The sequence below is a fragment of the Microcebus murinus genome, chromosome 14, assembly GCF_040939455.1.
Source record: "Microcebus murinus isolate Inina chromosome 14, M.murinus_Inina_mat1.0, whole genome shotgun sequence".
Lineage (NCBI taxonomy): Eukaryota > Metazoa > Chordata > Mammalia > Primates > Cheirogaleidae > Microcebus > Microcebus murinus.
This window is the reverse complement of record NC_134117.1, coordinates 23,942,969-23,958,864: the sequence shown is the minus strand read 5'-3', so window position 1 is coordinate 23,958,864 and position 15,896 is coordinate 23,942,969. Positions and strand designations below refer to the sequence as shown.

Below are 15,896 nucleotides of genomic sequence, written 5' to 3'. Positions count from 1 at the left end.
GGTCTTGAACTCTTGAACTCAAGCAGTCCTCCCAAGGCACCTTGACCTCCCACAGTGCTAGGATTACAGGTGTGAGCCACAGCACCCAGCTTGCAAATAACTTTTCATGTATGTGTGTATGTATAATTTAAACTCAAAATAGCAATTGCTTTAGAGATTATAATTCTGTTTCATTAGTCTTTATCTCTAAAACATGCGTGCACATATATCACATTTCATTAAAATCACATCCTCAAATAACTTTTTTTTTTTTTTTTTGAGACAGTCTCACTTTATTGCCCAGGCTAGAGTGAGTACCGTGGCATCAGCCTAGCTCATACATAGCAACCTCAATCTCCTGGGCTCAAGCGATCCTACTGTCTCAGCCTCCCGAGTAGCTGGGACTACAGGCATGCACCACCATGCCTAGCTAATTTTTTGTATATATATTTTTAGTTGTTCAATTAATTTCTTTCTATTTATAGTAGAGATGGGGTCTCGCTCAGGCTGGTTTCGAATTCCTGACCTTGAGCAATCTGCCCGCCTCCGCCTCCCAGAGTGCTAGGATTATAGGCGTGAGCTGCCACACCCGGCCTCTCAAATAACTTTATTAGTCCATCTGGCAAGGTCCCTGATATTTAAGTTATAGGTTGGGATCTAAACTATATGTTCATTCTGTCTGCAATAAGTACTTCCCTGTTGAATCCACATTTTGGCTACTTAAAACACTTGGAGCTTTCGAAGATAACTGGATGGTTCAAAAGGCAGATGATTATATATGACTCCTCCACCTCCAAGCTCACACTTAGCACTGGTTCACATGAGTGATGATCCAGAAATTATCAGGGTATAGAAGGGAGATGAGTTGTCTTCATGAATCTAGAGAGTTCTCAACCCAATTTCCAAGAAAAAGGAACATAAACATGAGGACTGCTACCTTTAAAAGGCCACCTCCCAAAGTTTAGGACACAGGCCAGGACTCTGCACACTTCTCCAAAGAGATCCACTCCCCTCCAGCTTCTATCAGTGAACCCACTGTGAGTAAAATGGTCTACGCCCTTTGCTTCTCTATGTAAAACTGTGTACAAATTACATGGTGTAATCATGATGATATGTGCCCTGCATTTGAAGCCATATTTGGTTGAAGGCACACCTTATCCCCTGGCTTGAAAACAAAAGTGGCTTAGTTGGCTTGTACAATTCTTCTCATCCTTTCAAATTAGTCAAAGTTAACCCTGGATCAATTACATGGGTATTGAAAAATGTAAACAGAAATTATAAGTGAATTGTTCCTTGAGGTTCATTTCTTCGGGAAGAATGCCAAAGAGTTTTTGAGCATGGTGCTAAGTTCCATTTGCTTATATCTTGTATATTCAATTTGATTAAAGCTAAAAGGCTTTAGTCCAGGTGTGGTGGCTCACCCCTGTAATCCTAGCACTTTGGGAGGCTGAGGTGGGAGGATCACTTGAAGCCTGGGCAACATAGTTAGACCCCATCTCTACAAAAGAATAAAAAAATTAGTTGGGCATGGTAGTGCACACCTATAGTCCCAGCTACTTGGGAGGCTAAGGTGGGAGGATCACTTGAGCCCAGGAGTTCAAGGCTGCAGTGAGCTATGTTCCACCACTGCACTCCAGCCTGGGTAACAGAGTGAGATCTACCTCTCTCTGAAAATAAATAAATAAATAGCCAAAAGACTTTAATAAAAAATTGTTTAAAGGACTCCCAACTAATTTCTTTTTAGACAACTGGCATTTTTGCCCATTTTCCAGAATGACCATCCTGTTTGAAATATAAAGGTTCAACAAAAAATACTTCTCTCTCACACATTTATAAGGTAGATTAATGAATACTCAGTTATTTGGGAAATATCTTAACAGAATGATAATTTTTTTCATACTAGATCTTTGATATAAAACAGAAGAATTACTTACCTGACCCGTCTCTTCAAATCTTTTTCTGTCGGCACTGTCAATTACATATATCTGTGAAGAAACAGAAGGTTACTTCAACAGGCAGAGATAGAAAAAGACAGGACAACTTCTACGAAAGAAACAGGTGACCCCAGTTAGCAGATTTCCGATTAGCACAATATATAGAAATTGGTCATTCTCACCTCATCTATGGATGCAAAACAAACTATTAACAATAAACTAATTAATGAATGAATTAAATGGAAATGCACAGAAAATATTTCCAGCAAAGCTCCAAAGTCTAGGAATTCAGGAAAGCCAAGTGGGATAAAATAGCTACGTTTAATGGGCACTTGATATGTCACTAAACATTCTTACTAGATCTACTCTATTAATCCTTATTACAACTCTTGATATAGATCTCATTATTTTCCCATCTTATACATAAATAAATGTAAGTAACTTGCTCAAGTTACATCTGGTACTTGACAAACTCAAGCACATTTAATGGTTAAGGCCACAGTTGCTCTTTTTTTTTTTTGAGACAGAGTCTCTGTTGCCTGGGCTAGAGTGCTGTGGTGTCAGCCTAGCTTACAGCAACCTCAAATTCCTGGGCTCAAGCAATCCTCCTGCCTCAGCCTCCTGAGTAGCTGGGACTACAGGCATGCGCCACCATGCCTGGCTAATTTTTTCTATATATTATTTAGTTAGCCAATTAATTTCTTTCTATTTTTAGTAGAGATGGGGTCTCACTCTTGCTCCAGCTGTTTTTGAACTCCTGACTTTGAGTGATCCACCCGCCTCGGCCTCCCAGAATGCTAGTTAGGATTACGGGTGTGAGCCACCGTGCCTGGCCCACAGTTGCTCTTAACCACTTTGCTATGCTGCTTCCCAGATCGTCAGACTGGAAGGGGTGGTGCTTTGAGGCATTTACAATCCTATATTCCTTGAGGATTGTCCCTCTGAAGGTACCATTTGCAGCGTTAACTACATGCTGACTTCAGATGCCGACACAGGAGACACAATGATCTCCTTCCATTCCTACCTTTTCAGGCTGCTCTGCTTAGAGGTCAAGATCAAATACTGGGAATAATAAGGGCACAAGCTTTGCCAGAAGCAAGAGAAGTCTTGAGATTTATCAAAAATTACAAGTCCCAAGCTTTCTCCCTAATCCCTGAATTTTAGCTATTGCATAAACATCCTATACCAAAAAGCAAAATAATGTAAGACAAAAAAGAAAGAAAAATCACTTATAGTTATAGCCCCCCAAAACATTAACTATTTTTATTTCCTATGGAAAGTTCCCTTCTAATCTGCCTTCATGAAATGAATGAAAATTAAAGAAAATTAGAGATATAATTTTGTAGTTTTTTTATTAAATGATGTATTAAATGTTTTCCACTTGCTAATCTAAAAATTATCAATTTTTAAAACTTCCTTTAAAGAATTTTAAATTGTTATTAAACTAATGGTGTAATGGAAATACTCTTTTAAAAGAGAGCATATTCAGGCTGGGCGCAGTGGCTCAAGCCTGTAATCCTAGCACTCTGGGAGGCCCAGGCGGGCGGATTGCTCGAGGTCAGGAGTTCGAAACCAGCCTGAGCAAGAGCGAGACCCCATCTCTACTATAAATAGAAAGAAATTGATTGGCTAACAAATATATATAGAAAAAATTAGCCGGGCATGGTGGCACATGCCTGTAGTCCCAGCTACTCGGGAGGCTGAAGCAGGAGGATCACTTGAGCCCAGGAGTTTGAGGTTGCTGTGAGCTAGGCTGATGCCACGGCACTCACCCTAGCCTGGACAACAAAGCAAGACTCTGTCTCAAAAAAAAAAAAAAAAAAAAAGAGCATATTCAATTAAAAACAAAACTAAAAAGCAATCTTCAACTCTCACCATTATATGCCTTAAATTGCATAAAATACACGCATTCTGTACACAAGTCAAATTCTGTGTTATAATAAAAATCCATTCTTTTGGGAAAAAAAACAATTAAAATTCCTTTGCTTAATACTCTCTCATTTAGGGCGCGGTGGCTCACGCCTGTAATCCTAGCTCTCTGGGAGGCCGAGGCGGGCGGATTGCTCGAGGTCAAGAGTTCGAAACCAGCCTGAGCAAGAGCGAGACCCCGTCTCTAGTATAAATAGAAAGAAATTAATTGGCCAACTAATATATATATATATACACAAAAAATTAGCCGGGCATGGTGGCGCATGCCTGTAGTCCCAGCTACTTGGGAGGCTGAGGCAGAAGGATTGCTTGAGCCAGGAGTTTGAGGTTGCTGTGAGCTAGGCTGACGCCACGGCACTCACTCTAGCCTGGGCAATAAAGTGAGACTCTGTCTCAAAAAAAAAAAAAAAAAAATACTCTCTCATTTAGAGTCACTAGTGTTAAATATTATACCAGGAACCAAGTTCAGCTTTTTTACTCAAGAATATGTTTCTTGGCCGGGCGTGGTGGCTCACACCTGTAATCCTAGCTCTCTGGGAGGCCGAGACGGGCGGATTGCCAAAGTCAGGAGTTCGAAACCAGCCTGAGCAAGAGCGAGACCTCGTCTCTACTATAAATAGAAAGAAATTAATTGGCCAACTAATATATATAGAAAAAATTAGCCGGGCATGGTGGCGCATGCCTGTAGTCCCAGCGCTTGAGCCCAGGAGTTTGAGGTTGCTGTGAACTAGGCTGACGCCACGGCACTCACTCTAGCCTGGGCAACAAGTGAGACTCTGTCTCAAAAAAAAAAAAAAAAAAAAAAAAGAATATGTTTCTTCTTAGAGAATCATAGGAGGAAGAAGGATGAGTATGTTTGGTTTCAAGATTTTTTGTGGCCTTATAATTTTTGTTTTTTGGGGTTTTTTTTTTGAGACAGAGTCTCACTTTGTTGCCCAGGCTACAGTGAGTGCCATGGCATTAGCCTAGCTCACAGCAACCTCAAACTCCTGGGGTCATGCAATCCTTCTGCCTCAGCCTCCCAAGTAGCTGGGACTACAGGCATGCGCCACCATGCCCGGCTGATTTTTTCTTTTTTTTTTTTTTTGAGACAGAGTCTTGCTTTCTTGCCTAGGTTAGAGTGAGTGCCATGGCGTCAGCCTAGCTCACAGTAACCTCAAACTCCTGGGCTTAAGCAATCCTACTGCCTCAGCCTCCCGAGTTGCTGGGACTACAGGCACGAGCCACCATGCCCGGCTAATTTTTTATATATATTAGTTGGCCAATTAATTTCTTTCTATTTTTTTTATAGTAGAGACGGGGTCTCGCTCAGGCTGGTTTTGAACTCCTGACCTTGAGCAATCCACCCGCCTCGGCCTCCCAGAGTGCTAGGATTACAAGCGTGAGCCACCGCGCCCGGCCTGATTTTTTCTATATATATTAGTTGGCCAATTAATTTCTTTCTATTTATAGTAGAGATGGGGTCTCGCTCTTGCTCAGGCTGGTTTTGAACTCCTGACCTCGAGCAATCCGCCCGCCTCAGCCTCCCAGAGTGCTAGGATTATAGGCGTGAGCCACCGCGCCCAGCCCTAATTTTTTCTATATATATTAGTTGGCCAATTAATTTCTTTCTATTTCTACTTTTAGTAGAGACGGTCTTGCTCTTGCTCAGGCTGGTCTCGAACTCCTGAACTCAAAGGATCTGCCCGCCTTGGCCTCCCAGAGTGCTAGGGTTACAGGTGTGAGCCACTGCGCCCGGCCAATTTTTGTTATTAATACTATTCTGACTCTTGCAATAAGACATAGTCCACAGTACCTGGCACATAGCATGCACTCAATAAACATAGCTAGAATTACTAAAATTTAGTCCTAGTTCTGCTCCCTTAACTTGGGAATTATATTTAAAAAAAAATACTACTATGACTTAATGTCAATACATGCATTAATGGGTTCTACACACCACAGACACGCATATCTGATAAGTCACGGTGCAGAACATAGTGGTAGCTTAGTTTTCTACCAGCAGAGCTCACATTTTGGAAACAGCATGTATAGTCCAATAACATCCTATAGCAAAAGCAAAACAATGTAAAACAAAAAAAGAAAGAAAAATCACCTATAGTTATAGACCCCAAACACATTAACTATTTTTATTTCCTGTGGAAAGTTCCCTTCTAATCTTCCTTCATGAAATGAATGAAAATTAGATGTGAGGGAGGGAAGAAGAGTCAGGTGATTGCTGGGACTGTGTTTGGGGCTGGGAGGTGCTCCCTGGAGGCTGTGTGTGGGTCCTCGGGCAAGAAAAGAATTACAGAGCAGGAGGAAGCTGTGCTGGGAGCAAAGGTAGGAATAAAGGTGAGAGTAGGGAGGAGGAGGATGACATAAGGCTGAGAATGGGATTAACAATATAGTTAAGAAATCAACGTTTGATATGATGAAAAACAATTGGGAGAGGATGATGAGAAATGGAAAGATAGTTTAATTCAGAGTTATGTTAAATATCAAATAACTAAAAAAAAAAAAGAAATATAGTTTTATTAATAGTAGTAGACAAAAAAGAGGACCAAATTTTTTTTTCATTACTAGATTAACCAATACCAGAGAACTTAGAGGCTGATGGTCAATGAGAAGAAAGCTTTAATTTTCACTCATAATAATTTGCTATTTGTTGCTTTGACATGAAATTTCACAGGAAACATTTTCATTATAAGATTCAAAAAAAGGATTTTCCAAACTATCCATAAATTCTTCCTATGATTTATCATTTTTCTCAATTAACTTTTATAAAATTTGAAAAATGACTACATAATAATTCCAGGAATTTAAGTCTATAAAAGAACTGCCCCATCTATTTCTTAAGAAAGGGGCCAAGTGAAAAAGTCATAGGCACAAACTAGTCTGATATGTCTTTCTGCAGCAGTATATTCTTGTCCTAGTTGTCCCCTTCCCAGCCCTTCCCAGTTTCTCCATGTAGTATCTGTTTCCTTCTAGACAATAGATAAAGGATAGCCTTTTTTTTTTTAATAGCATAGCTATTGGTTAATCTAGTCATGCAAAAAAAAAAAAAAAAAAGAAAGAAAAAAGAATTTAAATCCCAAAACAAACTAATAATCAAAAATGTTCTGGTCTTTAACCAGGAAGTATCAGAGAAAGTTAAATATTTATTGTGTTTCTGACTGACGTTAAAATGATACAGACCTTCAAAAATAAGTCACAAAAGCCACTCTAAATTAAGGTTGTAATCCATGGCACTCAGCATGATGCTTCAGGCAAAGCCAATTCACATCTTTTTTGTCAATTGCTTTGAAATTCTTATTTGGTTATGGGAAGAAGACCTAGAGAGAAAGATTTTTTCCTGATGGAAGTTCAGCCAACTCCGGCTCACCCAGCGTGTGGACGGAGGGCTCTTTGTTTCTCCTCTTGCCTCTGCTCCTCCTCCCTCCTGCTGCCACCTTTTGGCCATTTTATTCTTGTAAGTATTTCTCCACCAGACACAGACAGCAACAAGAAGAGAGGACGCTAAAAAGTGTGGCTTTTTATTGATAGCTTGAGCAAAAGTCTGAGAGGGGGATGGAACTGACAAATGAGGTGTCTGGGTGATCTGTGGTTTTCAATTGTGTGTGCTCTTTCAAGCTTCTGGTAGACTGATGGGCAGGCGTGTACGGTACTGTGCACATGATACAAGAGATGGATTATTTTCGAGTGTTTGAGATCTATCTCCCTTGATATCCTACACGTTAGATATGGAAATGATGACAAAGTTACTTTGTTTTAATTATGTTAAGTTTAAACACAAAGCTGATAACAATAGAGGAAATGGAGTTTAGTAGTAATATGAATATACCCTGAAATAAAACATCGTGTATTTTTAACTATCAAAAGGCTGTTATTATTTCTGGGCCTAAAGATGAATGGAAGGCTGTCCTATTCCCTCCCTTCTATCATATTTCAAGTTTTATTCCTTAGTCACTTCCCCCAAATTAATAAAGCTAAAGTCAGATGTTCTGTGTGTCATCTTCCCTGAGAATAACTCTGGCACTTTTAGGAGTTACCCTGACTCTTTCAAACCATTACAGAACCACTTCACGCTCCTAAGCTACAGTGGGCAACCTTTTTCCATAAGGAGAAGTAATAAATATTTTAGGCCCTGTAGCCCATACAATCTCACCACTATTGAACTATTCTATTGTAGTGAGAAAAAGTAACCATAGAGGCCGGGCGCGGTGGCTCACGCCTGTAATACTAGCTCTCTGGGAGGCCGAGGCGGGCGGATTGCTCGAGGTCAGGAGTTCGAAACCAGCCTGAGCAAGAGCGAGACCCCCGTCTCTACTATAAATAGAAAGAAATTAATTGGCCAACTAATATATATAGAAAAAATTAGCCGGGCATGGTGGCGCATGCCTGTAGTCCCAGCCACTTGGGAGGCTGAGGCAGAAGGATTGCTTGAGCCCAGGAGTTTGAGGTTGCTGTGAGCTAGGCTGATGCCACGGCACTCACTCTAGCCTAGGCAACAAAGCGAGACTCTGTCTCAAAAAAAAAAAAAAGTAACCATAGAAAATTTGTAAGCAAATGTATTTGGCTTTGTTCCTACAGAACTTTTTATGGACACTGAAATTTGAATTTCATATGATTTTTACATGTCATGAAATATTATTCTTTTTTGATGTTTTTTTAACCACTTAAAAATGTAAGAACCATTCTTAGCTTGCAGGCTATACAAAAATGGGAAGCAGGCTGGATCAATTTGTTGACCCCTACTCTAAAGCAAGATTTTGTTATGGCACTCTAGAGATAATTGAAAAGAGTTAAACAGGCAACTAAATGTGTCAAGCCTCAATCCTGCTCTTCTAGGCAGCGTAAAATCAGTCTAGTGTAATAAGTGTTTTTCAATCAACAATGGGAGACTATTAAACACAGACAAACAAATATAACCCATCGACCAGTGCCACTCCAAGCTGCTACAAGACTGGCAGACAGGACTGAAAGTCACAAGGCCTTAGAATCTAACCCTGGGGACTCAGCTGCTCCCCAAAACTTGTTTAATCTCAAATGGCACTGGAAAATAATGGAAGGTTGACTCTCAATCTAAAATATTATCTTGTACTAATGCCTAATATCACCAGAGAAAGCTTCTCTAGGGTTGCTTTGAACTGATTGTTGCTGGATTGCACATTAATTGCTGGGAGCTCTCAGCTAATGAGAATGTGGAATCCAGGGTTGTGACAACTACCTTGCAGTCTATCCTCCACGTGCTAAGAGCTTATGATTTAAAATTACCCTTACCTATAGACCAGAAAGTGTCTGAGACCTCCTTATGGAGTCTCACAATCATTACTGTCCTTATATAGTTCTTTTCCTTGGGTATTTCTTTTCAAGTACCTTAATCCGGCAGACGAACAGATAGGAATGTTATTTCACTCAGCCACTTGCTTTATCCTAACTCTTTTTTATTAAAAAAAAAATTTTTTTTCGTAGTCCATTTCTGACGAAAAAAAAAAAATTTTTTTATTAATTATTTTCCTCTATTTTCTGCTCTATTTTTTACCACATCAACAGGAACTTTTTCCTAACTCTTGATTCAAAGAGGAAAAGGGAATCTATAGCCTTTTAAAAATGAATACACTTTTTAAAGTATAGTTTTAGATTTACAGAGTTGAGGAGATACCACAGAATTCCATATACCTACCTCACCCTGTCCCTGGTCACTTTTTGCATTACTGTGGTACATGTGTTACAATGAATGAACCAATATTGATACATTAGGTTCATTCTTCATGTTTTAAAGCTCTATGGGTATTTTTTGTGTTTTTTTTTTGAGACAGAGTCTTACTTTGTTGCCCAGGCTAGAGTGAATGCCATGGTGTCAGCTTAGCTAACAGCAACCTCAAACTCCTTGGGCTCAAGTAATCCTCCTGTCTGAGCCTCCCCAGTAGCTGGGACTACAGGCATGGGCCACCATGCCCGGCTAATTTTTTCTATATATATTAGTTGGCCAATTAATTTCTTTCTATTTATAGTAGAGACGGGGTCTCGCTCTTGCTCAGGTTGGTTTCGAACTCCTGAGCTCAAACGATCCGCCTACCTCGGCCTCCCAGAGAGCTAGGATTACAGGCGTGAGCCACTGTGCCTGGCCTCTGTGGGTTTTTACAAGCCCCAAAGGTCACGTATATTTCATACAGAATAGTTTTCCCACCCTGAAAGCCCCCTGCATGTCACTATTCATCTCCTCCCCTCACTCCCCCTGGATCTCTGCCAATCACTAATCTTTTATTTAATAGAAATTTTTTACTAATTTCTATAGTTTTGCCTTTTTAAAAATGTAATTTAATTAGAAATACAGAGTATGTATCCTTTTCAGATTGATATGTTTCACTTAGCAACATGCATTTAAGGTTCCTCCATGTCTTTTTGTGGCTTGATAGCTCATTTCTTTTTATGACTGAATAATATTCCATTATATGGATGTATCATAGTTTGTTTATCCATTAACCTACTGAAGGACATCTTGGCCGCTTCCAGTTTTTGGCAATTAAGAATAAAGCTGCTAGGCCGGGCGCTGTGGCTCACGCCTGTAATCCTAGCTCTTGGGAGGCCGAGGCGGGCGGACTGCTCAAGGTCAGGAGTTCAAAACCAGCCTGAGAGAGACCCCGTCTCTACTATAAATAGAAAGAAATTAATTGGCCAACTGATATATATATATAAAAAAAATTAGCCGGGCATGGTGGCGCATGCCTGTAGTCCCAGCTACCCGGGAGGCTGAGGCAGAAGGATCACTCGAGCCCAGGAGTTTGAGGTTGCTGTGAGCTAGGCTGACGCCACGGCACTCACTCTAGCCCGGGCAACAAAGCGAGACTCTGTCTCAAAAAAAAAAAAAAAAAAAAAAAAAAAAAAAAAAAAAAGAATAAAGCTGCTATAAACATTCATGTGCAGGAATTTGTGTGGAACATAAGTTTTTAATTAACTGGGTAGATATCTTGCAGTATTGCTGGGTCATATGGTAAGACTAGGTTTAGCTATGTAAGAAACTGTAAACTGTCTTTCAAATTGGTTGTACCATTTTGCATTTCCACCAGCAACGAACAGGAGTTCCTGTTGCTGTACATCCTCATCAGCATTTGGTATTGGCAGTTTTTTGGATTTTAGCCATTCTAGTAGGTGTGCAGTGGCATCTAATTTTCTAATTTCTTTGTTTTGTTAGAGACAGAGTCTCATTATGTTGCCCAGGCTGGAGTGCAATGGTTATTCACAGGCACAATTATAATGTACTACAGCCTTGAACTCCTAGGCTCAAATGATCTTCCCACCTCAGCCTCCTGAGTAGCTGGGACTATAGTTGCACACCAATGTGCCTGGCTTCATTGGGGTTTTTTGTTTGTTTGTTTGTTTGTTTTGAGACAGAGTCTTACTCTGTTGCCCAGGCTAGAGTGCTGTGGTGTCAGCCTAGCTCACAGCAACCTCAAATTCCTGGGCTCAGGCGATACCTCTCACCCCAGCCTTCCAGAACACTAGGATCTCAGGTGTGAGCTACCATGCCCGGCCTTCATTGTTGTTTTAATTTGCAATTACCTAATGACATGTGATGTGGAGCATCTTTTCATAGCTTATCTGCCATCTCTATATCTTCTTTGGTGAGATGTCTGTTCAGATCTTTTACCCATTTTTAAATCAGGTTGTTTGGGCTGGGCGAGGTGGCTCACGCCTATAATCCTAGCTAGCACTCTGGGAGGCCAGAGGTGGGAGGATCGCTCAAGGTCAGGAGTTCGAAAGCAGCCTGAGCAAGAGTGAGACCCCCCCCCCCCGTCTCTACTAAAAATAGAAAGAAATTAATTGGACAATTAAAAATATATAGAAAAAATTAGCCGGGCATGGTGGCACATGCCTGTAGTCCCAGCTACTTGGGAGGCTGAGGCAGGAGGATCGCCTGAGCCCAGGAGTTTCAGGTTACTGTTAGCTAGGCTGACACCACAGCACTGCAGCCCAGGCAACAGTGTGAGACACTGTCTTAAAAAAAAAAAAAAATTCAGGTTGTTTTTTATTGTTGAGTTCTTTGTATATTTTGGACATCTTTTATCACATATGTGTTTTGCAAATATTTTCTCCCAGTCTGTGGCTTGTCTCTTCATTTTCTTAACAGTGTATTTTGTAGAACAGAAATTTAAATTCTAATAAAGTTCAAGTACTTTTTCCCCATGGATTATGTTTTTGGTATATCTGAAAGCTTATCACCAAACCCAAGGTCACTTAGATGTTCTCTTATGTTATCTTCTAGAAGTTTTACAATTAGGTCTAAGACCATTTTGACATTTTGAGTTAACTTTTGTGAAAGGGGTTAGGTTGTGGATAGATTCTTTTTAAAATTTTTCCTGTGGATGTCCCATTGTTCCAGCACCATTGCTAAAAAGATTATCCTTACTCCATTGAATTGTCTTGCTCTTTTGTTAAAGATCAGTTGGCTATATTCATGTGGGTCTATTTTTGGTCTCTCTATTCTGTTCCATTCATCAATTTGTCTATTCTTTCTCTGATACATGCCGTCTTGATTACTCCAGTTTTATATTAATAGTAAGTTTTGCTGTCAGGTGGTGTCAGTCCTTCAACTTGTTCTTCTTCAGTGCTATGTTGGCTATCTAAATCATTTGCCCTTCCATATAAACTTTAGAATCAGTTTGTCAGTATTCCCAAAATAACTTCCTGGGATTTTGATTGGGATTGCATCGAATCCATATATCACATTGGGTATAACTGACATCTTGATAAGTATTTTGTTCGATTTATGCCTAAATATTTCATTTATTGAGGTGCTAAATGGTATTCTGATTTTAATTTCAAGTTCTAATTGTTCATTGCTGATATAAAGGAAGGCAACTAACTTTTGTATATTAACCTTATATCCTGAAATCTAGCTATAATCATTAGTTCCAGGAGTTTCCTTGTTGATTTAAAAAATTTCTCTAATAGTTAGTTTTCCTAACATATAGTTTCATATAACAATTTAGAAACTGATGTTTTGAATTTATACTTCAAGTATTTGTGAGTGACATAATAATATGATGGCTGGAATTTGCTTTAAAATACTTAAAATAAAAAATAGTGATGGGGAGATGAAACAAGATTGCCAAAACTGAAATTAAGGAAGCTGTGTGATGGGTAGGTATCTGGGATTTCATTATACTATTTTTCAACCTTTGCATACCTTTGAAAATTTCTAAAATTAAAAAATTATATGTGAAGAATGGACACCTTATTTGAGATTACAGAGTTTCTTTTGATCTTAAAAGGAAAATTTTTTTTTTCTCCCCAACCTTTCTTTTCTATTCTCCTAGAAGGTATATAATACATTTTAGAGGAGTACTGATTGAATAGATGGATAAATGGATGCATGTGTCTTATCTTTTTCTTCTCTTCATTTAAACCTTTAACCTGGCACCAGGAATAGACTGGAAATTACCATCACAGAGGACCAGAAATATGATAAACCTGTGTGCTGCTCATTTTAACACCTCAAATGTGTTTGTTGATGATAGTACAATTTTACATTTTGGTATTATTCTCCTATAAGAATCATGGTGAGTGAATAAATTCACTAATTTTCATAAACCTCCCCATGAAGTAGATGTTATACCCATTTTATAGAAGGAATTAGCAAGCCCTTAGACTTGACCACAATAATACAGAATCACAGAACCTCAGAGTTAGAAGAGAATTTATAAGTTATATAACTCCACGTTCTAACTAATGTGAGAATCCATCCATAACAATGATCCATTTCACTCATTTGGGCACTTTTCTAGGCACAGGAGATATAACAGTTAAAAAAATGCAAAAGTTCCTGTCCTGGGGCCGTGCGCCGTGGCTCACGCCTATAATCCTAGCACTCTGGAAGGCTGAGGCGGGAGGATCGCTCAAGGAAGGGGGTTCGAAACCAGCCTGAGCAAGAGAGAGACCCCGTCTCTACTAAAAATAGAAAGAAATTAATTGGACAACTAAATATATATAGAAAAAAAAATTAGCTGGGCATGGTGGCGCATGCCTGTAGTCCCAGCTACTTGGGAGGCTGAGGCAGAAGGAGCGCTTGAGCTCGGGAATGTGAGGTCGCTGTGAGCTAGGCTGATGCCATGGCACTCTAGCCCAGGCCACTCTAGCCCGACAGAGTGAGACTCCGTGTCAAAAAAAAAAAAAAGTTCCTGTCCTCATGAAGTTTACATTCCAATGGGGGAGAAAGGTTATGAACAAGTAAAAATAAGTCTGATGATGACAGGTACACAGGATTTGCTGATGGATCAGGTGTGGGGAATGAGAGGAAAAGGAGCCCAAAATGACAGCACTGTTTTGGGTGAATGGAACTGCCATTTACCCAGAAGACGGTGGGAGTAGCAGAGCTGAGTAGGAGTGGATGAAGATAGGAATTTGGTTTTTGACATATTGATGTTGAGGGGCTTACTAGCCACTGAAGTGTAGATGTCAAATAGGCAGCTGGCTGTATAGTCAATGCATCGCTTAATGACAGGAAACATTCTGAAAAATGTGTCCTTAGGCGATTTCATCTTGGTGCAAACATCATGGAGTACACTTACACGAACCTAGATGGTACAGCCTACTACACACCTAAGCTACATGGTATAGCCTATTGTCTGTAGATTACAAAGCTGTACAGCATGTTACTGTACTGAATACTATAGGCAATTGTAATACAATGGTAAGTATTTATGTATCTAAACATATCTAAACATAGAAAAGATAATATATTGTGCTACGACAGCTATGTCATTATGAGGTGATAAGAATTTTTCAGCTGTGTTAGAATCTTATGGGACCACAGTCATACATGAGGTCCATCACTGACCAAACATTGTTATGTGGCACATGACTGTATATGAAACTGAAGTTCAGGGGTGAATTCCAGGCTAGAGATAATAGTTTGGGATGCACAAGCATGTAAGTGGTAATTACTGAAACAGGATGAGGACACCTAAGCAGTAACTCAGAGAAGAAAAACACAAGGAACGAACTCTGGGGGTTTTCCAACATTTAGAGGTTGGGAGGCAAGGAAAAAAAAAAGCAATAGAGATTGAGGAGGAGTAGCTGATGAATTAGGAGGAAAATCAAGATAAAATGGTAGCCTGGAAGTCAAGGAAAGACAATGTTTCAACTAACTATGTTAAATGGGCTGATAGACCAAGTAAGATAAATAATGAAAACTAAATCCTAGGCCGGGCGCGGTGGCTCACGCCTGTAATCCTAGCACTCTGGGAGGCTGAGGTGGGAGGATCGCTCAAGGTCAGGAGTTCGAAACCAGCCTGAGCAAGAGTGAGACCCCTGTCTCTACTATAAATAGAAAGAAATTAATTGGGCAAATAATATATATAGAAAAAATTAGCCGGGCATGGTGGCGCATGCCTATAGTCCCAGCTACTTGGGAGGCTGAGGCAGGAGGATTGCTTGAGCCCAGGAGTTTGAGGTTGCTATGAGCTAGACTGACGCCATGGCACTCACTCTAGCCTGGGCAACAAAGTAAGACTCTGTCTCAAAAAAACAAACAAACAAAAAAAAACTAAACCCTAGAGTTAGCGATGTAGTGTTATCAGTAAGCTTGAATGGAAGGCTCAAGAGTTACCAGGAAGGGGGAAAGGGAAGACAGAGGTCATAGGAAACTCTTTCAAGGAGTTTTACTGTAAAGGGAGGCTGAGGATTGGGACACAGTATCTAGAGGAGGATGTACAGGCAGGAAAAGAGTGTTTTTGTGTGTGTGTTTTTTTTTTTTTGGTAGAGACGGGGTCTTGCTCTTGCTCAGGCTGGACTCCAGCTCCTGAGCTCAAGCAATCCTCCCACCTTGGTCTCCCAGAGTGCTAGGGTTACAGGGCTGAGCCACCGTGCCTGTCCTTGTTTTTCTTTTTTAAATAAGAGAAACTACAGGATGTATGCATATTCATAGGAATGATCCAGGAGAGAGAGATACCTAGGAAACAACAGCAGAGAATGAAGCTGTTTGAGATACAAGATAATTGTTATGAGTAATAAAAACAGATATGGCTGTCATTATTACAGTTTATTGCCTATGGTTATAATTGAAGTAAA

At 40.0% G+C, this 15,896-nt stretch overlaps 1 protein-coding gene across 2 annotated transcripts in view; it reads right to left on the bottom strand.

Annotated features, from left to right (window-relative positions):
* Positions 1-15,896, bottom strand: part of ARL3 (ARF like GTPase 3) — a 55,959-nt gene that overhangs the window by 26,326 nt on the left and 13,737 nt on the right. For both annotated transcript variants that reach the window (XM_076009817.1, XM_012770176.2), the window contains exon 4: positions 1,914-1,964. In XM_076009817.1, the coding sequence (XP_075865932.1) occupies positions 1,914-1,964 (51 nt within the window). The remainder of the gene's footprint in view (positions 1-1,913; positions 1,965-15,896) is intronic.